At 47.7% G+C, this 24,148-nt stretch overlaps 1 protein-coding gene across 3 annotated transcripts in view; it reads left to right on the top strand.

The window, feature by feature from the left end:
• The window catches only part of LOC119393665 (cholinesterase), a 92,344-nt gene that overhangs the window by 7,588 nt on the left and 60,608 nt on the right, over positions 1-24,148 (top strand). The window contains exon 1 of one of the 3 annotated variants that reach the window (XM_037660778.2): positions 12,273-12,504. The exons of the other annotated variants lie outside the window; for them this stretch is intronic. Within the exon in view, the coding sequence (XP_037516706.1) occupies positions 12,484-12,504 (21 nt within the window). The 5' untranslated portion in view covers positions 12,273-12,483. Of the gene's footprint in view, positions 1-12,272; positions 12,505-24,148 lie in introns of those variants that run through there. 3 annotated transcript variants of the gene reach the window in all.

Genomic DNA, 24,148 nt, shown 5'->3' with positions numbered 1-24,148 from the left:
CCCGCCATGCTGTATACGCCTAGTGCACGCCGACGGAAGCGCCATAGGCGGCGAACTCAATCGTTGCTCTCGGGAAAGCAAGCAGACGGCCGCCGTGGTTTCCTACGTCGTTGTACGTGTGTTTCCGCGTTGTTCACGTTTCCGTAGTGAAATAAGCAACGTTCGTCGTATGTGTGGTGGCCGAAACTTCAAGGGATGTCGAATAGCAATTGCTGTGGAGTGTAGTGCTCAAACACCTACAAAAACGCGCCCGGAACACTGTTTTACTCACCGCAAGGCCTCCTGAGCAAGAGCGACGGAAGCAATGGATCGACGCTTTTCGTTGGCAAAGACGAGCCGCTTCGTCATTGTGCGCGTTAACACGTCGCTTCTTGTTCTAATGTTTTCGTTCTGCCATATATCGGTGCTCGCTGGATGCACTCGATCATGTTGTGATCAGCCTCGGCATGCGTTGGTTCGGTTCGACTGCCGTGCAGGGCACTTCGCTCAAACGTTCTATATTTCAGAAGTGTTGTAGTTCGGGCGAGTTGGTCATCCATGAACTTAGCTTGTACTAGCGCGGTACATGTACCGCGCTATTACAAGCTAAGTTCTATATTTATTGTTTACAGAAACAGAAATGCAGCAATGCTTTACTTCAGAAAGAACAAGAAGTGATTGAGACGTTACCTTTGTAAACAAAACAAAGCGGATGTTCACCACCAGCTGCACCACATAGCTGGATCATGTTACGCTGGTCTGCGCGACGCACCTTTGATATTCACCAGCATGACGATTCACTCCACGAGGACGTTCGTTCTCCTTCGCAGTCGGTCATCAGATGTCTTCTCGGCGACCCTCTTCAAAACTTGTCACTGTCATCTCTTGATACTTAACTCACAGCACTAGATCATCAAACAACACGTCTTCTGCGGTCGAGCGAACGATGCTATCACTAGAACAACATAACTTCTTCGCCGACTAACTCCTCACTGACCGACTCTGGCCCCGCCCTGCGCTTGCATTGCCTGTATCGGCTCGCGCCTGGGTCGCCTGGGTTCGGGAAGGTGCGTATGATTCGTCTGTGCGTAGCACAGCGAAAGCAAGGAAAAGGGCGAGATCCTCTCACCGATTCGTCTGCGGAATCAGACGGCGCCGCCGGCTCGGCTTTGCTTTCTCGAATATCCCGATCTTTCGCGTTCGTTGGCTGTGTCGGTGGCGTCTTCTGCGGAGAGGGTAAGAGGCGCGCGGTCGCGCTCCCGGCGCCTTTTTATACTTGTTTTTTCGATGCGCGCGCTCTGTCGCGCACGAACCGTCGGCGCCAGGCTTTCATGCCGTCATTCAAAATCGGCGACGTGCGCTTAGTTAAGCACTCGTTCGTGACAAACATCGTGCACAAGTCCACTTTCGTAGAGGCCCGCGCCTTTCCTGCAGCTGCCAGTGCAGAATTAGTTGTCTGGCACCCGCACGAAGGGGAAATAGCAGCCGCGAACTTCATTCATCTCCTCACAGCAAAGCTGTGCAAAGCGCTGTCGTCTGCTCGGCTTCCCGCACGTACTGTCGGCGGCACCCGCTAGGTGGCTATCAGTGGCGCCTCTATAGGCGGTGCACAAGGCGTATAACATACATTGACGTGGGAGAGAGACGGGGGGGGGGGGGGGGGGGCGAAGAACTTTACTGAGACCCCGAGGAAATGGATCATGCGCTTATGGGCTTCCTTAGCAACCAATACAAGTGCACTTGCGAGGAACCCACTACGCTATAAATCATTGTAATTTTTGAGAAGTAGGGCAGCAGGCACTGTGCCATTTTTCGTCATTCTACGGAGATCCGTGGTGCCTGCTTAACGCATGTAAGGCATTATGCGCACTTTGTTGATGCTGTGCCTGATGACGACGAAGAATTATGGCAGATCCCTTTGTAATGGGTTGGAAGCATTGAACAACCTACTCGTTGCGCAATTCGCATTGTGTGACGCCTGGTTACAAAATTCGCGTTGTGCGACGCTTGGTGCTTATTTTACTCTTCTACCACGCTATATTGCATATGCTAATGTGGTTCCTTCCCGACATGAAGCCTGTATAGGACCTTTTTGCACAGCAGTTTCAAGCACCGGCGTGGCTCAGAGGTTGAATACTGGGCTCCCACGCAAAGGGCCCAGGTTCGAACCTCGTTCCATCCTGGAATTTTTTTCTTATTTCGAGCGATACTGGTTACGGACACCGGCGGCGGCGGCGGCGGACAACTACGGCGCCAAAAACGGCCGGTGAAATGATCTCATAACAGCTTTCGCTGTAAAAGAAAGAAGAAAAAGTTCCGTCACCGGGAATCGAACTTACGACCCCTCGCTCCGCATCGCGCAGCGCGAAACGATTCAGCCACAGACGGCACGTTCTTCGTAATGCCAACGGCGAGCTATTTATACTATACACCATTTGCCTGTGGCAGTACTCAGAGATCGGTGCTACAGCGTGTTTTCGTTATCACTATCGCGATGGCGCGAAGGGCTCGAAGAGCGCGCTGTAAAGGTCGTCGCCGTTGCGACGAGCGCCCGCATCTACAGGGCGTGGTCGCTCGTGCGTGCGCTTATCTCGGGATCGCGGTGGTTTGTACGTCTCGCGTTGAGAGCACGAAAGTCACTTGGCTCACTGCAGCGGCCACTTTTGCGAAAAGAGCGCGGTGCTCACGCAGAAATAAGTTGCAAATGTGACAGTTCGCTCTCATCCTGTGTATGGTCGTTCCATGTGACCTTACTGCTTGAGCAGCGCGTTGCAAGTTTCGAGCTGCTTGCCGTTCTTCGCGTGACATTACACTTTGTTGCTGTAGCATTCATTCCTTCGCCCTTGGGCGAAAGAATGCGCAACAAAAGCTCAGTCAACTACGTCTGTGAAGACACGTTTTACTTTCGTGTTACACCGATTTCTATGACAGAGGGATCAGCCATGTTTTTTTTTTTTCTTTATCGAAGCGGTTTCAAACAAGGGCGTGGCTCAGTGGTGGAACGCCTGGCTTTCCCGCATAATGTCTGGGTTCAGTTCCCGCTCGAATAGCTGGTTTTTACTCTTCCATCGCGACTTTTCACGCACGGATAACGCTGATTGTTCGCTCGCAATCAACGCGGCCGACACCGGAATTTCTGCGACGCGGGCTCTTTAACACTATCGCGTTGAAAAGAGGAGATACATAGCGCAATTTAAATGTTGCCTCACCCTTTGAGTCACGTAGAAAATAGACAAATAGTGCAAGAGAACAGACTTTTGGGCTAGTTGGTTTGTTATACGTTCATTCTGGTTTGTTACGTCCCTATCTTATCAGCGCTATGGCTTGAATGAACTAAACAAATAGTGTTTGTAGAATTTCCTAAAAGCCATTTGCTTCTCCTGAAGCCATTTGCTTCTGCTAATGATAATAAACGAATAACTACGATGTTCCGAGCTTTCGAAAACAAGTTTAGTACTGTGGGCGGCACTGCTTATCAGTTAATTACTTCGTTTTTCCCTGGTTGACATACAGTCTCGAGCTAAAAAGTAGCTTCCCATATAGATGGCCTCCTCCTTGTATATGATGCTCCTGAAGCTTTTTTTTTTTAGTCTCTATACGTAATTAAGGTCCTCCTCTTTCGCGTCCGGGAGACATTGTGTTTCCAGGAGGGTCAGCCGAAAGGATGCTTCAGCGCTGCATCGAATAATTGTTGGGGTTTCACGCGCCAAAACCACCGTGTCACTATGAAGCACGCCGTATTGTGGGACTCCGGATCAATTTCGACCGCCTGGGGTTCTTTCACGTGCACCTAAACCTAAGCACACGGGTGTTCTTTGCATTCAGTTCCATCTAAAATCGGCCGCCGTGGCCGGAAATCGCACCCGCGCCCTCGAGGTTAGCAGCGTGACACCTTACGTGCCAAGCTATAAATGCGGGTCCTTTTTACATGTTTGAAAGGTCTGGTTTTTCCTTGATAAAATTGGTTTTTTTTTTCTCTCTCTCTCTCTCTCTCGCTTGCGGCGTCACTCATAAAGACAACTTCAGAGACGTTCACTTGGAGCCAACTGCCGCCATAAAACCTCTAATACCCGTCTGGCTATTCTTACAATCAACCACAACAGAGATGGCGTCGCAGGTCCATTAGTCTGGTGAAAGAAATGCTGCTTCTGCATATGTTGAGAGAAGTGGAAAGGTACACTCGAATGAGGAGAAGTGGGGGACGCGTGGCGCCTGTGCACCCTTTCATCTATGACGCACGGCCCAGCGTCGGCAGCTTCCGCATGCCGCGCGTCGACGAGCGCAAGCATTTGTCATTTCCTTTTGGGGATGAAAAGACGAATAAAAAAGCGAGAGAATTGGCAAACACGATTATGCCTACGCTTTATTTCTGACATCCCGGCTTTGAAAGGGTGGCGCAAATTCATGTCGCAACTGCAAGTGCTACGCGATCGCGGCCAAGTTTTTGCGAGAGCGCGCGTAACAGCTACAGCGGCGATGTAGCTCCCTTCCCCTGATTAGTCGCCTTCCCCTGATTAGTGATTCGCTCTGCCCGCTGCAATATGGACTAGGACTATCACAGGTGGACGAGCAACACCAGCCCTCTTAGTGGAGGAGCAGGTCACTGTTAGCTGAGCGTTCTTCAGGCGATTTCTCCGCCCTTGCACCGCATTTTGTATCCAGATCCAGATCAACGCGCGCCGTTCAAACCTTACGAGACGGTAAACCACACCTATCGTGCCGGTCACAGAATCGAAAGGTAATTTCGCTGGGCCTTCATACTTTTATGGTGGTCTTTCAGCACTGTTGTTGATATAAGTACATTAAGGCGACTGAACAAACAGGAGTGCGCGATACCCCAGTTGATGTTGCCACGGAGAGATGAAGTGGAGGAAGACGAAGAGCCGGAGAAGCTGACTGGCTCGCGAGTGTGTCGGTCAGCCATCTTGACTCTTTTTTACTGTTTTTCCCTGCAAATACATCTTGTATATACGCAAGCAACCCCGTAAAGATCTGAGGCAGTTCTAGCTGAAGGATGCCGGTAGCACAGTCGACGAGACCAGAATGATTTGGCTAAGAGCACAATCAAAGGATAACGTCATTTGGGCAACGGTCAATAACAGCGACGAGGTCCGTAGTAGGGTGGTCGACTATACCTAAGCGGGTAGTTCACATACCACGAACCAGCGGCGTGCTGCCTGTAACTGCTGGTGCGAGCACTTTCTTTAAACGTCTACGTAGGCTATAGCACTCATTACCGATGCATTTGCTCCAGTGTCGGCAAATGCTCGGACAGGCCCACCGCCTACATTAACGTCAATTACACTTCGTCTAGTATGCACATAAAGTGGATTTTCTGCAATATTAAAAGAAACAAAATTGACCTTGGACACCACGTCATGAAAAGGAACGGTAAGTGATGGTCAGTTAGAGCGACGGAATGAATTTCAAGAGGTGGGAAGTAGGGCCGAGGATGGCAAAGGATTAGACGGAGCAGTGAAAGTAAAAAAAAATACGGGTAAAAAATGGAATCAGCTTGCGCAGGACAGGATTGGTTGGACACACTACAAGAGGCCTTCGTCCTGCAATGTACATGGGATAGGACGACGACTGCGACGGCGAGGATGACGATGATAATGATGGCGATGAAGACGACGAATACCAGTGGAGGACTATGGGCCTTGTATCCTTCCTCCTCCCCGTATAGAAAGGTTCTGCTGGCATTGCTGATGCATGTCCTGGCCTAGCTGTGCACGTTGTGTAGAAGCACTTACGCACTTAATCTTACACAGTCGCAGTCGGACCGTACTATGTCACAGTTAGCAGTTTGTGAGCTTCTGGGTACGCGCGGCGAACGCTGCTGTGTGTGTGCGAGCGTACTTGTTGTTCTCTTTTTCTTCCTTTCTCTGCAATTTCCTTCTCCTTCCCCCTCCTCCGTGTAGGGTAGCAAACCGCGTGCAACATGATTAACCTCCCTGTCTTTTCTTTGCCGTTCTTTCTCTCTCCCTTTCTTGCGCACGCGGGCGAAATTAAATAATGTTGCTTTTAAGAGGTTTCTTGTCGCGGCACTTTTCCAGTTATGAACGCATACTAAAAGTTACTGTCACGTTTATTTTTCCATTTAGGAACTACTAACAATAAAAAAAAACTGAAGCTGCTTCCCGAGACAGCAGGCTCGTATTGTAATGCTTATAATGAGCAATAGGATAGGTTCGTCATTTATTATCTGAGGAAGGAATCGCATCTTGCAATATGATCCACACATATGTCCAAAGATGAACACGTGTGCGCTGTATCCCGCTATATGTGCAAGCTATTTATGGTAGACAGACACGGCCATACCCGACACGGGTTCATCTACAGACGTGGAAGTCGAACGACCCGTCACCTTTTCTGCTGCTGGAAAGCAATTAGTGGCAGGCTTCGTGACATCTGTCAGGTCGCTGTCCACACCACCTGCTGGAGTAGTAGTGAGCCGGGCTGAAGTGGTTTTGCGGCAAATGCGAAATACGGGCGACGTTCTTGCGAGACCGGGGGGAAAAAATGTTATGAAATCGCTTCAAATTTACTTCTCCGCAGCGCCTTCAGTGAGCGATGACAGCGTCACAAAAGCCGGTCGAGGCGCCTCGACAGTGTCTCGACTTGAACAAAGACTACTGGAATGCGCGCTCCTAAATGCAGTTAAGGAATTGCTGAAAAAAAAAAAAGGCGGAAAGAGCGCGGCTCTTACAAAGACGAGATTGCGTTCACGACGCTTGACCGGAGTCACGAATCGGCAATTTATTTCAACGTGAATAGCGAGTACAATGCATATTTAATGCGCTTAAGATTGCTTTGTGTTTCTCCCTATGTATAATCGATCCGTAAATGTACTGTATTTACTCGAATCTAGGCCAGCCCCGATTCTAAGCCGACCCCCGAAATTTACAAGGCCAGAAAAAAAAAAAACTTAGTCATTGTACTCGAATCTAAGCCGACCCCCCCCCCCCTCTCCCTACTGTCGCACATCGTTTTTTAGAAAAAAACATCGGCTTAGAATCGAGTAAATACCGTAGTCACGCGAATCGAACGAACGCCACTTTGAACCTTCAGTGATTAATCCTAGTAAGAAAAGGAAAAAACAAAAATGGGCTACGAAAATAGATAAAACAAGAAATGGGCTTGCGCAGCCCACTTCATGTTGCGCAAAAATTTTACAGCGTTCACAATGCGCAGGAAACACATGTTGTCGTAGCAGGTTGCGTGACATTAAAGGACTTTTAACGGCAAAGCTGTATTAAGGTGTCGGTAACTTGTGCTCCGTCATGCAAGAACACCATCATGAACCGGCACGCGCTCTCTTCATTCTCTTTACTTGTGCTCCTTCGTGCACAACTTTGGGCAAGCCCCACTACCGAGTAGAGCAAGCGCGAGCGTAAAACGAAAACTCTGCTCGGTGAAGTGGAGCATGCGAAACACGTGAAAGAGTGAGATAGAAAGAAAGAGGAAGAGAAAAATAGAGAGGGAGAGAGAGAGAGAGAGAAAGATATATATATATATATATATATATATATATATATATATATATATATATATATATATATATATATATATATATATATATATATATATTATTTTTTTGGCAACACAAATCGGTGATACCAAACCGAAACGTCACAGCTGAAAAAAAAAATTAAAATGGAAGTCAGTGTATGCGCTTTTTTCGACAAATATCAAAATCAATAGCTGTGTTTCTATTATTACACATTGCGGCACTTTTTTCACAGTACTGGAAACTCACTTAACTGTGCGCTGTGCGTGCAAAATAAGTTACAGTTTCTCCACACCATGAGGTTGGCCCTTCGCTCGTTCCAACGTATACCCCTCAGTTCATCAGGTTGACAGACAGTTCCCTATGTTCCAAGAAGAGTTCAAACACTGCAACGGACACTGTTCAAAGCCTCCAGAAAGTAGACCTCACTTTTTAAGACAAGTAGTTTAATAAAAGGTATATCTCACTGAATGTGGAGGAAAGTGGGGAAGACGTCGCAAAGACAAGGTTTGAGAACCCTCAACCCCGCAACAATATGATGACGGTGAGGTAGGGCAGGAAGACATGCGCAGATAATAAAAAAAAATGGAATACTCGCAAGAAAACCCCCTTAGTGGAGTAGTCAGGGGAGTGGTTTGGGAGATCAACTCCCCCAGAATTTCTTACATTTTGTACGTGTATGTATACGCACACACATACAAACACACACATGAACATACATAAAACAGGAGGGGGGGAGGGGTCAGGCTCCCCTCCACATAATTTATACACTGCTGACATTAATTAATTCGCGAATTTCTTAGGAATACAGTGCACAATTGTCGGTATAACGAAGCAATGACCACTAACACAAGGTAGAAGCTTGATATTCCTAAAAAAAGTGTCAATGAAAGCCATTATAATGATGTAACCTTAATGATGCAGCACTCAGAAGGATTAGTACGGGAGTGAACTACCTGATAAAAGATGCAGCTAAATGTTTAAATTGTGATTTACCTATGTGTAAATATATAACACTCACCTAATAATGGCCTTATGTTGCCACCATTCACCCCGTGTGGGCAGCATGAGCCCGGAAACCTCTACGACAGCGTCTGTCACATCCGGCAGCCTAGATTTGAGAGCCCAAACTCGATCAATTATCATTCGCGCTGACCATAAATACAGGCGTGTCACATATACATTTCAGGTAGTTGGAATACTCATAGGGGTGCGCAGGGATCCCCTCCAAGGAGGGGTTAGGTTCGTCGCAGCGCCCCCCTCTCAATTATGTCAATGTATGGCGCTGACATTGCGCCCCCCCCCCCCAAGTCCCAGCGCCCCCCCCTCCCTGTTATGTCAATGTGTGGGGCTGACTTTGCACTCCCCCTCCTAGGTTAAAAGGGGGGGGGGTCAGCCGCCCCCCCCCCTGCCACCCCGTGCTCACGCCTATGGGAATATTTCAGGATATGCATAACCGAACCACCTACGGGGCCCTAGGCTAGCTCCCTGTCAGCGAGATAGGTTTACACCTACATGACGTGCACGACGCAAGATAAAAGAAGAAACGCCGCCCTCGATGGGCGCGCTGGCGTGAGTTCAAGGAGCCTGCGCGGAGACAAGACGGATAGTGTGCGGCGCCTGCGTTGCGCACTGCTTCAGCCCAGCAGCACAGTTGTCAGCGTTGCGACAGCGCTGTCCGCTAAGGTCGCCGAGTCCCCGCGGCGCCATCAGTCACAATAAACACGGCGCTATAGGCGCGATCTGACCGCGGGATGCGTCAGAGGGGAAAGGGAGAGGAGAAGGAGGAGGTGGGGAAAGTATCAATGTGTCGAAACGGTCGAAACGGAACGGCCACACAGGGAGGCTGCATGCAGCATTGCGCTCGAATGCGTCGACGCCTCGTTTACGGCACCCCGACTACGCGTCACTATGGGAGCGTCTACAAGTGTAGCCGCAACCGTTGACATAGCTGCCATCACGGCTTTCAGCAGCTGCGTACCGCTAGTAGGGCACACGAGGGCGGCGGGACTGTGCTGACAGGTCGGACGTGCTGATAGCGCTTGCTGTTTTTCGACACCGCGTAGGTCACTGCAAGGGAACTGTAATTTGTGGACCGAATCCTCGAAAAACCGTGACACTGCCGTCCAGCAGGCCCACGGAGCGGCCGGCAGGCTTGGCCTGACGGTCCCGCTGCGCACTGACGCGCGCCTTGGAAGACCTCAATAAAGTTTTGCAACCAGCCAATCAACTGTTCTACATGCTGTACGGCTGGCGGGAGTCAGTGTGGGTGTTGACGAGGTAATAATATCCGGAGTTCTACGTGCCAAAACTACGATACGATTATGAGGCACGCCGCGGTGGTGGGTTCCGGAAATTTCGACCATCTGGTGTTCTTTAACGTGCACTGACATCGCACAGTATACGAGCCCTTAGCATTACGCCTCCATCGAAATGCGACCGTCGCGGCCGGTATCAGACCCGCGACCTCAGGGTCAGCAGCCGAACAGCGTAACCGCTGTACCACCGCAGCTCGTGTGGGTGATTGACAAAGCGTAATATCTGATTGGCCTCTTTGCACAAGTAAGAGAAACAGGAAGGACTTGGAAAAATAAGAGAAGGGTTACCAGAGGAACAAGACAAACATCCTAGTAGGCAAGGCGGGGCCCGTAGCGACAGCCACCATCACTCGAGCAATCTGGCCTCCCTTGGAGCGTACGCCAGCATCTGCATGGTGATCACACAGACCTATAAGCTTGGTGTTGGACGACCGAGAGCGCGAAATACCGTCGAGCTCGTTATTTTGATCAATGGGACGCCTGCCCCAGCTATCATGGCAGTTTACGGCCCGAGGGCTCATCGTCGTCCTGCTTCCGCTTCCCCCCCTGCCCCCCCCCCCCCCCTCACATGACTCTTTCACGAATCAATAAAGTTGTTTACCTACCTACCTACCTAAATGCTCACTGTCTCACGTACTTCAGGATGCATTAATCTGGTACCTTTCAAAAGGCTCCCTGTTAGACATAATACATTGGCCCCATTTTTTCTTCAATAGCGGGAAGTAGCTTTGGAACTCCTCCTCTGTAAAGCGCTTCACCAGATATGTCGCTTCCGTTTGAATTGTCGTGGCGTCCTTGAAATGCCCCAGGAGCACTAGTTTACATTCGCAGTATAAAAACAAAAGTTAAGGGAGGCTAAATCTGGCCTGTAGGAAAGGCGTGTCAACAGTGTGAAGAAACTTCCTGTAAAGAAATGCAGCGGGCATTAGCGCATAGAGTGGAATCCAGCACCCGTCCATGCCTTCCGCTCCTGGTTTTCCCTCTCTCAGCAGGTCTCTTTTGACACATTTTGTGTCACTGCTGTCAACACCGATACCGCGTGATTTCAATCTACTAAGCCCTTCAAACTAGCACGTCACTCTAATAGCTCTGTGACACTTAGAAGGGATAAGCCGCTTTTGACAAAGATAAGCTCGCCTGCCGAAAGAAAAGCCAAAGTGTCTTAGGCACTTTACAGCGGATCATCAAATGTTTCACACGCAGCTTAGACATTAAGGCAATCCCGTTCTCCATATAAGATGCGCATGGACATTGTAAGCTAATAACTCTATTAAATGCACCGAAAAGCGCCAGGAGTTCTGACACCACTGCGTGTGAATAAACATACCGTCGGGTCACGTGTTTCCACGATGCCTACTTTTCTTCTTTTTTTTCTTTGCTCGAAAACCACGTCTATGAGTGCGTTAGATGCACTTACACGCTCTAAAATTTAGAATTTTTATAAATACTAATGTGAAACTTCTGTAGCACTTTTGTACAATTCCCGTTGCTTTCAGCAGACTGCCTATTGAGATGCAATTGAATCTTACGGGCCACTTTTGTAAGCGTTAACGCCAGGCTTTATTAGAAATAGTTTATTAGAAACCAACTGAAGTGCACAATGCGCATGATTCCCTATATTCTCAAGTTTTCACAGTCACAAAAACTATCGCTGACATTGACAACTATCACGGTTGTTTTTGTTAATTGTTTTTTAGAAGAACCTCTACATACATTGTACGAGTAAGGCAGTGGAGCAGGAAAGCTGAATCTCCGAACGTCAGAGAAGCGTAAGACGGCTTTGAATCATCCGTTTGCACAGCGGCGTTCGCACTGTATTACAATGAACGCCACTAGTTCGGCGCTAATCAGCAACAGAATGCAGGAGGTTTAGCTGCTGCATTTATCTACCGTCACAATTAAACTCACCGGGTAAGTCTATCGCGAGCGAGATAAACAAAGCTTATCTTCAAGCGACACTTTGTCCAAGACTTCGGCACCACGAACTGGAGTGCGCCGGTAGATATGGTCGCACGACGTGATGGCATTAAGTGCACGACCTCTAAAGAGGACTCAAATGCATGGAGCAAACAAGTCTACCTTGCACAACGTGTACACAAAAGCACAAAAACAAGTCCTTGCCGTGATATTCCATTGCAACAGGCCCTCTTTTAGGACCACTGTAGTAAAAACAGAAATAATAAAACGACCATATTTCCCCACTGACAATAGGTTCAAAAGAAGAAAGGCCTCCACACCTAGGCATACAATGACCGCAACCTTCGTCAAGATGCTGCAACATACCCTTCGCTCTTTCCCGAGATAACCAGGAAATCTATGTTATCTTATGAGGACGATGGTGAACAGGATTTCTATTCCCTCCCTTTTGGGGTGAGAGAGATAGGGGGGGGGGTCTCTTTGCCGGGAATGATAATGACAAAAAAGAGAGGGAAATGCGGTTGCAAGGGATCAGCGGACGCTGTGCTAAACACGGCCGAATCACAAGCCGCTTCTTGGCGATCTCATATGAGGTGACATAACACCGATGGTTGGCAGTGAAGCAATGGAGGTGTCTCGCAAGCGCCGAACCGATGAAAGAATCGGCGATTATATTGGACAGCTCGAGCGCTGAGCACCTGCGTCACCAGCCAGCTTGAAGTGAGAAGGTACGGACAGTTCGAGCACGCCACATCCACGATGCCTATACGGATGAGATGCGTGAGTAAAATTATTCTGTTCCTCTGCAGGCATGGGCGGAATGCCACTAAGTTTCAATGTATCACTATAATTTTGTTCAGCTGAAGAGGTCGCGTAGTTTAGTGACTCATTGATTGTCACTAAGCAACACAGTGACAATAAGGTGGTCTGCATTAGAGAAGGCGGGAGATGTTACGGGGCTTTAGATTGATTTCGATCAGAAGCAGTTCTATTCACACGCACGAAAGCACCTTGCACTCATGCACAAACATTCTTACGTTGCACCCCTAACGTTTTGCGGCCGCCACAGCTGGGAATTCACGATGATCATCTTTTGTGAAATGGTATTAGCCGGTTGTCTTCACGAACGTACGTCCGGTATCAGAACTGACTTGAATTTCTTAACGTAACTGCTTTTTAGGGGCGAAGCTCCTTATGCCGTGGGTGTGTCCATCCTCCGTTTGTAGACTTGTAGTAGCCACCTCTAGCTCGTGAAAAGCGCGCGTTCTGGTATGCATTAGAAGAAGAAGACGACGTTGACGAGTGAGACTCTCTCTTTCCTCCATGCTCTCGTGCGTGTTCGCCTGTGTGGCATTCTTTCTTCTTTACTGCGCGCGTTCTGGTATGCAGTAGAATAAGAAGACGACGTTTCAGAAGTAACGCGCCATGAGGCTCCCTCTTGGCACGCTTCCTCTTTAGCTCGGAGTCGCCAGATGAAAGACAAGGCTGCGGAACGGAGGACACGGAAGGCGGCGGCAGCGCGCGCTCGCAGACAGAATCCTGAGGTGAGAGCCCGCGAGGCCGAAGCTGCGCGTCGACGCCGCGAAGCAGATGCCGCCGTTCGAGCCCGCGAAGCCGAAGCTGCTCGACAAGTTGCACGGCTGCGGCGAGAACACCCCGCCGTTCGAGCCCGCGAGGCCGAAGCTGCAGGTCTGCGGCGCGAATCGGATCTTCAAAATGTGAAGGACCGTGAAGCAGCGAGAAAGTGCGCGTACCGGCTGGCAGAGTCCGAGGCTGTGCGAGCACGTGAAGTGGCTGCAGAACGCATCAGGCGGGCTCTGCCCGAAGGCGCCGACGCGCGCTTCCAGCGGGACTTCCTTGATAACAGATTCGGCCATAGTTGCGGTGTGTGCAAGAGATTGTGGTTCTCAAACAATCTAGTCACAATATCTTCCATCAAGAAGGACCACGCTCGCGCCAATGCCATCGCCGTGCTACAGCGCGAGTTCGCTTCGCCCCACTCATCATCATTCACTACGTGGATATGCTGTGATTTTTTTCATATATGAGAACCAGACACTCAACCTTGCGACGAGTAGCAGAATATTACAGCTAATGAGGCACATGAAAGACGAAAGCTACGAAGCGTCGCGAAAGATCGAGTAACAGGGCAACGGAAAAGCATTGTCTTATCGCAGGTATTCACCAAAACGTTCGTTCGCTAATTGTTCGTAGATCGAAATGTCAGCCAACTGTATACTTGGACGTTTATGCAAAAGCAAAGAAGACCGGCCAATGGAAACAATACTGTTACGACAAAGAAAAAAAAAAACGCCAGGCCTGCGCGGAGCGCGCAGCACAGTCACAGCGAAAGCTGGAGGAAAAGCGGCCTTTCTAGAGCCCGTTCTAAACTCTCTTTGGGTAAATAATACGAGTACACATGCATGGTATCCACTGCGCTTTTGTGAAGTAATGAAGCACCCACTATGCAATTATTCGTCTTTCTGCGTATTTAAGCGAGGTACCCGCTACATATCTGTAAGGCATTATGTCCACTTCGATGACACTTCATGTGGCTGATGACGATGAAGAATTATGGTTGACCACTTTGTAGTGGGTGGGAAGTTTTAAACCACACACTCTGCGCAATTAGCAATGTGTGACGCCTGGTTGTTATTTTACTCTTCTGCCAAGCTACACATGGTAACGAGATTCTTTGTCCGACATGACGCCCGTATAGGGTCTTTTTGCAAAGGAGTATCAAGCACCAGCGCGGCTCTGTGATAGAATACTCGACTGACACGCAGAGGGCCCGGGTTAAAATCCCATCCGTTACTGGAAATTTTTTATTTCATTTTATTTTTCTTATTTCACACGATAGTGGTTACAGTCATCGTCGTCGTCGTCGTTGTCGTCAGACAACTACCCCATTGCCGTTGTGATCTGATAAGAGCCTTCGCTTAAAAAAAAAGACGTAGTGAATACGGTCTCCACATTTGCCTTCTTCGTGCGTCGACTCGCTGTATTTACTAGGATACGTCCGGGCAGAAGTCATTGTTTTTGTATTAGATCGCAGTTTTGACCGTTCTACTTTCTCGTCTTGTCTGCTAAGCTCTAGCCACTCCTAACGATACAGTTTTCGCAATTTCCTTTCTAAAATTATAGACGTGGGAAATGCTTCAAAGTACGTGTACTACCACATTGCTTTATATATGCGTTCTAGCTATATAGACTGTATTGTATCACTGCTTTATCGAACAAAATCTTCGATAAGCGCATACACTTACGTTTTCTTTAATGATCCTATTCTTCAGGAGACGGCTTCCTGAGGACCGTCAAAACACACTTATACTATGCTACTAATATAGCAGGTTTGTATTCAGGAGTTTAACCCCTGCATTCTTGTCCTAGCTTAACCATAAAAAAAAACATTCTTTCAATTGGAAGTTTAATAACAAAATGATAACACATATAAATCAAAAGTACCGCTAAAAATATTATTATGACGCTCCAGAAAACTCATATGTATCAATTCAAACTGCACAAACTGCGCTACCCCCAATTTCACATTTTAAGCATCGCACGCGTGTCCACCTTCCATGTGCCAAACCTGATAGGTGGTGTCGAAATCCACTTCTCAGTTACAGTCCATCTGAGTAATAATAATAATAATACGAGGGTGGTCTGAAAAGTTCTCGGCCTGATGTAGAAAAAAGCGTTTTGGACCTTCAAAATTATTTTTATTTTTCAACATAGTCTCCTCTCAACTTTACACACTTGGTCCATCGATATTCCAGAGCCAGGATTTCGTCCTTAAAATGACTTTGTGGAAGTCCTGAAAAGTACTCATCCACAGGAGCAATCGCTTCTTCATTTGATGAAAAACGTTGCCCAACAAGAAAGATTTTGAGTTTTGGGAACAGGTGGTAGTCCGACGTGGCCAAGTCAGGAGAATAGGGTGGGTGCTCCAACAATTCGTACTTCAAATCGTAAAATTTAGCAATTGCGAGATGTCTTTTGTGCACCGGTGCAATGTCCTGATGAAAGATGATTTTCTTCTTCTGCAAACCTGGTCTTTCCTCACGAATTTTCTGATTCAATTGAGTCAAAAGGTCAGAATAATACTCCCCAGTTATGGTTTTAGCCTTTTCAAGATAATCCACAAGCAGAATGCCTTTAGCGTCCCAAAAAACAGAGGCCATCACCTTTCCTGCGGAGGGAACTGACTTGGCTTTCTTTGGTGCAGAGGACCCGGCTTCAGTCCACTGCTTTGATAGTTGTTTCGATTCCGGTGTGTAATGGTGAATCCAAGTTTCATCAATTGTGATAAATCTGCGCAAAAAGTCCGCTGGATTTTTGTTATAACAGCTCCAAAGCACGCTGTGGCATCGTCATGCGGTTGCGTTTTTGCTCAGGAGTAAGGATGCGCGGCACCCATCTTGCACAGAGCTTTTTCATGTGTAGTTCGTTATGCAAAATGTGACATACACGTTCCACTGAGATGCCAACAGCCTCGGCAATTTCACGCAACTTCACTCTCCTGTCTTCCAAAACCATATCGTGCACGCGGTCAATCAATTCAGGAGTTGTTGCACTTTTGGGGCGCCCTTCGCGCGGGTCATCTTCAATGCTCTCTCTCCTCCGCTTAAACTCAGCAGCCCATTTCTCGACTGTGGAGTATGAAGGTGAATCTTGCTTGTAAACTTTAACGAACCTTTGGTGAATTTCATTCGGAGATAAACCTTCCTTTACAGAGAACTTTATCACCGCACGGTACTCAAGCTTCTCTATGCCTTCCGGTGCTTCACATACACCCACTGTGATCGACTGTCAAAGCCAAACGGCTAATCGGCACTAGATGGCGTTTCATCTGAGACTTGCAGAGACTTGTATGAACGTGCACATGAGTGCTACAAGTTCTCGCTCGTGTGATTCTTATTGAGGCCGAGAACTTTTCAGACCACCCTCGTATCTGCGGTTTAACGTCCCAAAACCACGATATGATTATGAGAGACGCCGTAGTGGAGGGCTCCGGAAATTTCGACCACCTGGGGTTCTTTAACGTGCATTTAAATCTAAGTGCACGGGCCTCAAACATTTTCGCCTCCATCGAAAATGCAGCCGCCGCGGTCGGGATTCGATCCCGCGACCTTCGGGTGAACAGTCGAGCGCCATAACCACTAGACCACCGTGGCGGGGCAGTCCATCTGAGTAACAAACATATCTCAAGGGCTATGCTTTTTGCGCAGCATAGGGCGAAAATGACTGCAGAACTGAAAATATGGCAATGCCACCATATTGTGGACGCCCTCTATATAGCTAAAATGCATTGTTACACCTCGTGTACCGGGTGCTGTATGTATTGGAGCACGCAGACTGAAATTGTCACACACATTAGCTGTTTCATTCTTAGTGTATAAACACCTTACCTATTCTTCAGTACGTATCCACTGTGTTACTAATCTAGTACATATATTACGAGTTAGCAGGATCAAGTCTGATGCATGAGATGAAGCCGTAAGCTACCCTACAGTCCCATTAGATACCGACAGAAGCAAGCTTGATATACCTACCTTCTTAAATGCAGCGAAGAGATATTTACTACTAAATGACATCTGTGTTACAGATAAATATGTGCTGTTAGCGGTCAGACACGATTCAAGCGGTTCAGCATATCCAGGCGATCGAAGTCAACATAATAGACCCTTTTCATAATTGTAAAGATTGCTTTCCTGCGATGCAGTTAGCCCAACTAATGGCGGCTAGTCCCTTCTGCAAACAGCCTGTTCAAGCGCAGTTTACTTGTGCTATGACGCGGAAAATGCAGACACAGCTATCATGTACAATTTAAACACGCATTATAAACAAGCCCCAGCACGTGCAACTACGACCTCCTCTCCACCTGAAGCACAGGCCTGTGCCGTCATTAGTTGGGCGAATGCGCAGCGCGGGGAAGTGCACATGCGGGTTATGAAAAACACAATTAAAAGGAAAAAAAAAAGCCGAAGAGCCAATTATGGTCAGTGTCATAGAGCTTCAGGTCGCAGATTCAACAGCGTATAGCTTTCTGTTCATAACGTCCTTAGGCGACACTCGCAAGTAGTGCAATAATTAACTTTCTCCAACAGGGCCAGTGTGACCTAACAGGGAGGGGACGCGAGCTTGCGGCAGCGTCAAACTCACCTCGCGGTAGCCTAAATGCGGATATACAACTGTTGCTACGCTGCGTATAAGGTCACCATTGAGAGCGGGAGTACACGTAACCACACACTGCTAAGAACAGGCTAAGCGCTGTTATTGTGAAACTTAGACCTAGTATAAGCACACGCCATTTTGATGCAAGCGTGCTTTAGACACTATTTTTGGCGAATGTGTATTCGGACCTGACGCAACGTCGTAACTTTTCCTTTTTCACGTCAAGGCCGTACGCCCGATGACGCAGTCAACGTATCGGCATCGATTCGACCAACGACGAGGTTGATTACAAAACACAACGGCTCTGTACACGATTTCCGTGAACGTTTGGCGAGAGTATCGTTTCGTAATTAGGCTAGCAAATAGCTTTCTCCCATGCGATGTCGCTTTTTAAACAACCCTGTAGCAAGCTAAAATGAGGTGAGCATATGTTTTGATCTGTTGCTTCCAATTTAACTTGCCATCTATGTTTCATTGACACTTCAATGAAATGACTTGCGGAATTTGTTAATTTCTACACTGAAGAGAAACAAACATTGAATTTGACAAGGGAAATAGAAATAACGAGCATTTACTCGCGTTAAGAGAAAGAGACATTCCGTCGAGCCAAAGTTCAAGATATCAATTAAGACTACGTTTAGTACGTGATATTGACGTCCAGCGATAAAGAGAAAAAGGCAATGGTGGCATATGGATAGACATGAAAATCCTCATGAACTGGTAAAGAAACTAACGGAATACTGAATAAAAAAAAAATTGGCCGCGTATCTGCGTGCTTCGCTGCAAATGTCGTGTAAAGACGATAGAAGAGGCGCTGTGTGAGATATGGACGCCATCTGGCAATACGTCGGGAAACATGAGTGCTGTGTTGCGTGCTGGTAGTCCCGGCGCAGCAGCAGGCGAAGACTGGCGGTGACCAACGCGACCGGCGGGGACGCCAGCCAGCCTGAAAACGCGGTTTGGCGCGAAGCGCTGAAGCAGAGAAACGTCCGCACTCAACGAGTACTCTCCACACACTCTTTTATTTACACGTCGCCTGAGTAAAACAGGAACGCCAGAGCGGCGCCCACAACCGGCAGCCTGAAGGCCACCCACAACGCTGCTTTTTCATTTTTTAAATATTTTTTTTCACCTTCTTGGCCTTCTCAAAACTAAAGTTTTTCAACACCAACCCATGGCATTCGTACAGTGCAATACAGAACCGAAACCGAAACACAACAATGAGCTCGTGCGAACGGCACGGAGGAAGGCAAATTTCAGCGCAGTCGCATTTTCAGCTTTGTTGAAACAGCGCTCACTAGACGACGACGAAGTAAAAGAAGGCACAGGACAGGCAGCGCCTGTCCTGTGCCTTCTATTACTTCGTCGTCGTCTAGTGAGCGCTGTTTCAACAAAGATGAACGCATACCAACTCGCTCAAGCTTCCATTCTTATGCATTTTCAGCGCAGCTTAAGAAACTAGGGTCCTTAAAATTACGTATGTATGCATTTTCTAATAAAGGAACACGCCACCTAATACTTGCCTAGTGATGTTGCACCTCAGATATGCATGATATTTACTTTTTGATCGACAACGTTCACAAGTATGAACAGCCGTACCAGTTCAAGGCGGCTGGCCCTTGGTCAAGTGGTTCAACTTTGGCCGAGTGGCTGAATTGAGGGACGTGCCGACAAACAGAAAGACAGACAGACAGAAAGACAGACCAAAATTTCTGCGTTTAAGTTCCCCAAGAAAGACTATCGTCTTTAAAAAAATCACAGCATATCCACGGAGTGAATGATGATGAGTGGGCGAAGCTGCGGAGGTTCATCGGTAAACCGTGAATCTTCCGTGAATTTTGCCCAGTACATCATCACCGACGTGAAATCGGGCGCGTTTATACTAAAGGTTCGATGAGTTATGACGACTTGCAGCTCACTTTAATTTTACATGTACGCTGCGAATTTTCATTGTTTAGAAAACCATTGCTTTAGAAAACATCTGAAGTCTTTCGTTAAGCAGCTGGCGTCTTTTCGTTTTGCTTAAGAAACATGTGGCGTTCTTTCGTTTTGCTTTTACAAAACATCTGGCGTCTTTCGTTGGTTTATTTCATCAATCAACGGCGTTTTGAACAAAATTTTTATTGTTTAATCACGTACAGGAGAAATCTCACCGGGCACTACCTTAGAGGTAAACAATGGCTGCTAATGGGAATGAGAGACAGAAGAAGTCGGCTTTTAGCTAACACTTACACTTCTACTTCTACTAACGTTTCCTACTGGAACATGCCAAGGCTGCTAATGCGGAATGAGAGACAGAAGAATTCGGCTTTTAGTTAACGCGCACGCTGCGAATTTTTTATTGTTCAACAACGCACAGGAAAAATCTCCCACCGGCACCACCTTGGAGGTCAAAGCGTAAGACTGGTTACGCACTACGACTACTACTACGAGGGACGAACGGGTGCCGCCTTAAGGAGCTTCGCCCCTAAAAAGGATGGAGAGCTAATGTCTGTGACGCACCACCTGCCTAAATTCACGTACCAAGGGCAACACCATTCTCAAAGCAAATCAATTGTCTTTCTGAATGGCATCCAGGTATGCAGGCCACAACATCGTTTGGAATAGCCTATCTCGCTAACCTACAAGTTGTAATCAAATACATGACGCTGGAAGCTTTCGTAACATCTGTTATTTACTAATGCTACAATCTTTCGTGGCAGTTCTGGAAGTTTAATTCCGCTTTCCGTAAGAACATTAGCCGAACATATCGAACATTCCAGCCAAAATCATGTTGGTCTCCAGCAAGTAATATTAGGATGAATAATAAATTTACTGTGTCATACTTGCATAACATTTCAAATACTTTAACTAAAGCTAATGACTATTGGGTGAATTATATATAGGACTTATTCAAGATTCCTATTTTTACATATAGTAATCAAAATTCTGGCAATTTTTCATCGCCTCGGAACCCATGCATATTCTGTGGAACATTTCGTTATATATCCTAAACTTGATTCATAAAGCATTTCAGCGGTAGTTTAAAGGGAAGCTGAAGCACTTTAAAAAAAATGACTTTGGAATGTGTAATCATAGTTTGATCCTTGTTGAATTCGAAAACCAATGTAAGAGTTCACGGAAGTGAACGCAAATGGCATTTCGTGGCAAAAAAACAGCGGCTGCAACCGCAGGGCTTGTTGAACTGCTGAGCGGAGGCGGTGACGTCAACTTCGGTGTGCCGCGTCATCGGCGCCATCAGCTCTCTAAAAGCATGGCTTTCGTAATCAGTTCCACCAACGCGCGCAGCCAGAAGTAGTCACGGAGGCCACGGCTCCGCCAAAACCACGGTGGTAGAATAAAACAGGTGGCCCATCGAGCGCCGCGAGCGCGTCGCCGTACAGCTCGAGTTGCTCGCGCCCGCCGCTAGGTTCGCGACGAGTTTTAAGGCCGAAAGACGCGCACCGCAAGCTCTCGCTGTGCTGTAAAAACCGGTTTCTCTAGCTAATTTTGTGGCTTTAAACGGTTGTTTGTGCTTTTACTAGCTTGTAGTGGTTGTCTGCCAGCTTCGACCGCAAAAGTAAGAGCGCCAGGCTTTATGAAGTTTAACTTTTTTTAATCGGCGGGGGTAGTCCCGATATGACTGTCACAGGGTGCCGATAGCAAGAGACGCGCGTGTATTGTTTTTTCGAAAGCGTGAAAATTCCTGCCGGCGAGTGTACAGAGTAAAAAAAAAGAATTTGGTTTTCACGTTATCGTATGTATGTCGGAGGACTGTAGCTGGCGGTCTTTACGTGAAACTGCATTTCTCCACGACTGCAGTCGTTTTTCGTCTTTCGGCGCGGAGAAAAGACACAGCTTTTCTTTGCACGTTTTGTAGCCAGATTTGCAATTTGGAGTGAAGCATTTTCATCCCATGGTGGCCGCCACATCAGCGGCACAGTTCGAGCCACCGTGGTTTCAGTGTGGTTCCAGCTTACAAAGTGAGCGGAAACACCGATGCGGTCGCGCACGTTGGTTTGACAGAACGTAACAAACGGGACACATCAGAGCGGATCTCGAGCCGTGGGATCACCTAATCACGACCACCGTGGTCTGGCTGTGATCATGACTCGAAGGCTGATTGCGACTTTGCGACGCTGGTTGCGTCCCATAGGGACGCTCTTGCTCTGCGGACGCTTGCACCCACGGACGCCTCCGCATTTATCGAAGATGACCAAGCAGAAAGGAAGAGACGCCGCTGCAACGCTAGTTGCGTTGCATGCTTTCCTTAGTGGCGCGTCCGTTCTAAGCGACGGCAACTCTTCAGTGTTGCTCAAGGCCTCTCTGGTGTAATAAATACACCGCGGATCTCTTTCTGAAAAGTTAAAGATGTAAATTGCAGTTTAAGGTGGCGGTTCCACTACCACCATCTTGCCAATAGTTCGAAAAAAAATCACAGCATATCCACGGAGTGAATGATGATGAGTGGGCGAAGCTGCGGAGGTTCATCGGTAAACCGTGAATCTTCCGTGAATTCTGCCCAGTACATCATCACCGACGTGAGATCGGGCGCGTTTATACTAAAGGTTCGATGAGTTATGACGACTTGCAGCTCACTTTAATTTTACATGTACGCTGTGAATTTTCATGGTTTAGAAAACCATTGCTTTAGAAAACACCTTGCGTCTTTCGTTAAGCAGCTGGCGTCTTTTTCGTTTTGCTTTAGAAACATCTGGCGTTCTTTCGTTTTGTTTTTACAAAACATCTGGCGTCTTTCGTTGGTTTATTTCATCAATCAACGGCGTTTTGAACAAAATTTTTATTGTTTAATCACGCACAGGAGAAATCTCACCAGGCACTACCTTGGAGGTAAACAATGGCTGCTAATGGGAATGAGAGACAGAAGAAGTCGGCTTTTAGCTAACACTTACACTTCTACAGAGACAGAAGAATTCGGCTTTTAGTTAACGCGCACGCTGCGAATTTTTTATTGTTCAACAACGCACAGGAGAAATCTCCCACCGGCACCACCTTGGAGGTCAAAGGGTAAGACTTGTTACTCACTACTACGAGCACGACGAGGGACGAACGGGTGCCGCCTTAAAGGGCCCCTCACCAGGTTTGACAATTTTGAGCTAACGAGCGCAATGCATACACTGGCCGTTCACGATCACATCTGCCAAAACTTGCAACGCTACGCGCCGCGGAAATGGGTCAAATTTCAAGGTGAACGCTGCTTGCCCTTCCTCTCGCGGGCGCGCGCTTTAGAGGATGAGGGGATGACGTACGTGAGAAAATGGCCTTACGTAGATGGTAGTGCTGTGACGTCGCTCCTCTACGTAGACGACTGTGCTCTGACGTCGCCAACAGTAGCACGTGACAATGCGATAATTATTTGACACGACATGTGTAGTTTGTGTAATTTTTGCTAGAATAGAATAATAAAACTTGAGAAATAATGAGACACACAAAGGGAATGTGTGCGTCTTTTTCGTTTTTTTTTTTCGTCAATTGCAGCGAGATGCGGGGCTAATGTGTCTCCCTTTCCCATGCGTTCGTGTCACCGCGGTTAGCGCATCGAGCAGACGCCAGCCCTGGAAACGAAAGTAATGTTCTGGCGCGTTCGAGCACTTATTATGCTCATTTATTCTACCGCGTCCAAGTAAACGTTAATGCGGCACTGGCTCATGATACCGCCACTCTCGTGCCCGTACAAATGTTTCAACTTTCATGCCCCGTCCCGCAGAAACAGGCAGTACACCACAGAGAACGCCGACAAAACGCCCACGGCCGCTACATAAAAAAGGTAGCGGCCGTGCAACGCCGCTCGCGTGCTCGGGCTGGCTCGGGCACGTCATGCGCACGTGACCATGCGTGCGCATGACGTGTTCATGCGTACGTGTCAAGTGAAGAGGGCAGGGAAGGGATTTGGCTTGCTAAGGCTACACGGGGCGAGTGGCAAGGGTTTGAAACTCGCCTCCTCGCATCATGGTTTCGCGCCGCTACAAATTATTGTTTTTCTCAGCTCGTAATGAACAGATTTGAAAAATTCTTGCGGCATACTGCTCTTCATTCGGCGCACAACAACTTCAGCGTCTAACTAAAATTTGCTATGTGGCCTGGTGAGGGGCCCTTTAAGGAGCTTCGCCCCTAAAACGACAACAGACGACGCCACTCATCCACGTTTGCAGAAAGCGAGAAAATTGCGCGCGCAAGTATGGTCAGCGTCGCCTCGCGCGTGTTTTATATGTTATATGTCGCGCTAGGTGACGGAAATCGGCCGACAAAA

This window comes from Rhipicephalus sanguineus, chromosome 5, assembly GCF_013339695.2.
Source record: "Rhipicephalus sanguineus isolate Rsan-2018 chromosome 5, BIME_Rsan_1.4, whole genome shotgun sequence".
NCBI classification, from domain to species: Eukaryota; Metazoa; Arthropoda; class Arachnida; order Ixodida; family Ixodidae; genus Rhipicephalus; species Rhipicephalus sanguineus.
This window is presented reverse-complemented; position numbering and strand designations above follow the sequence as displayed.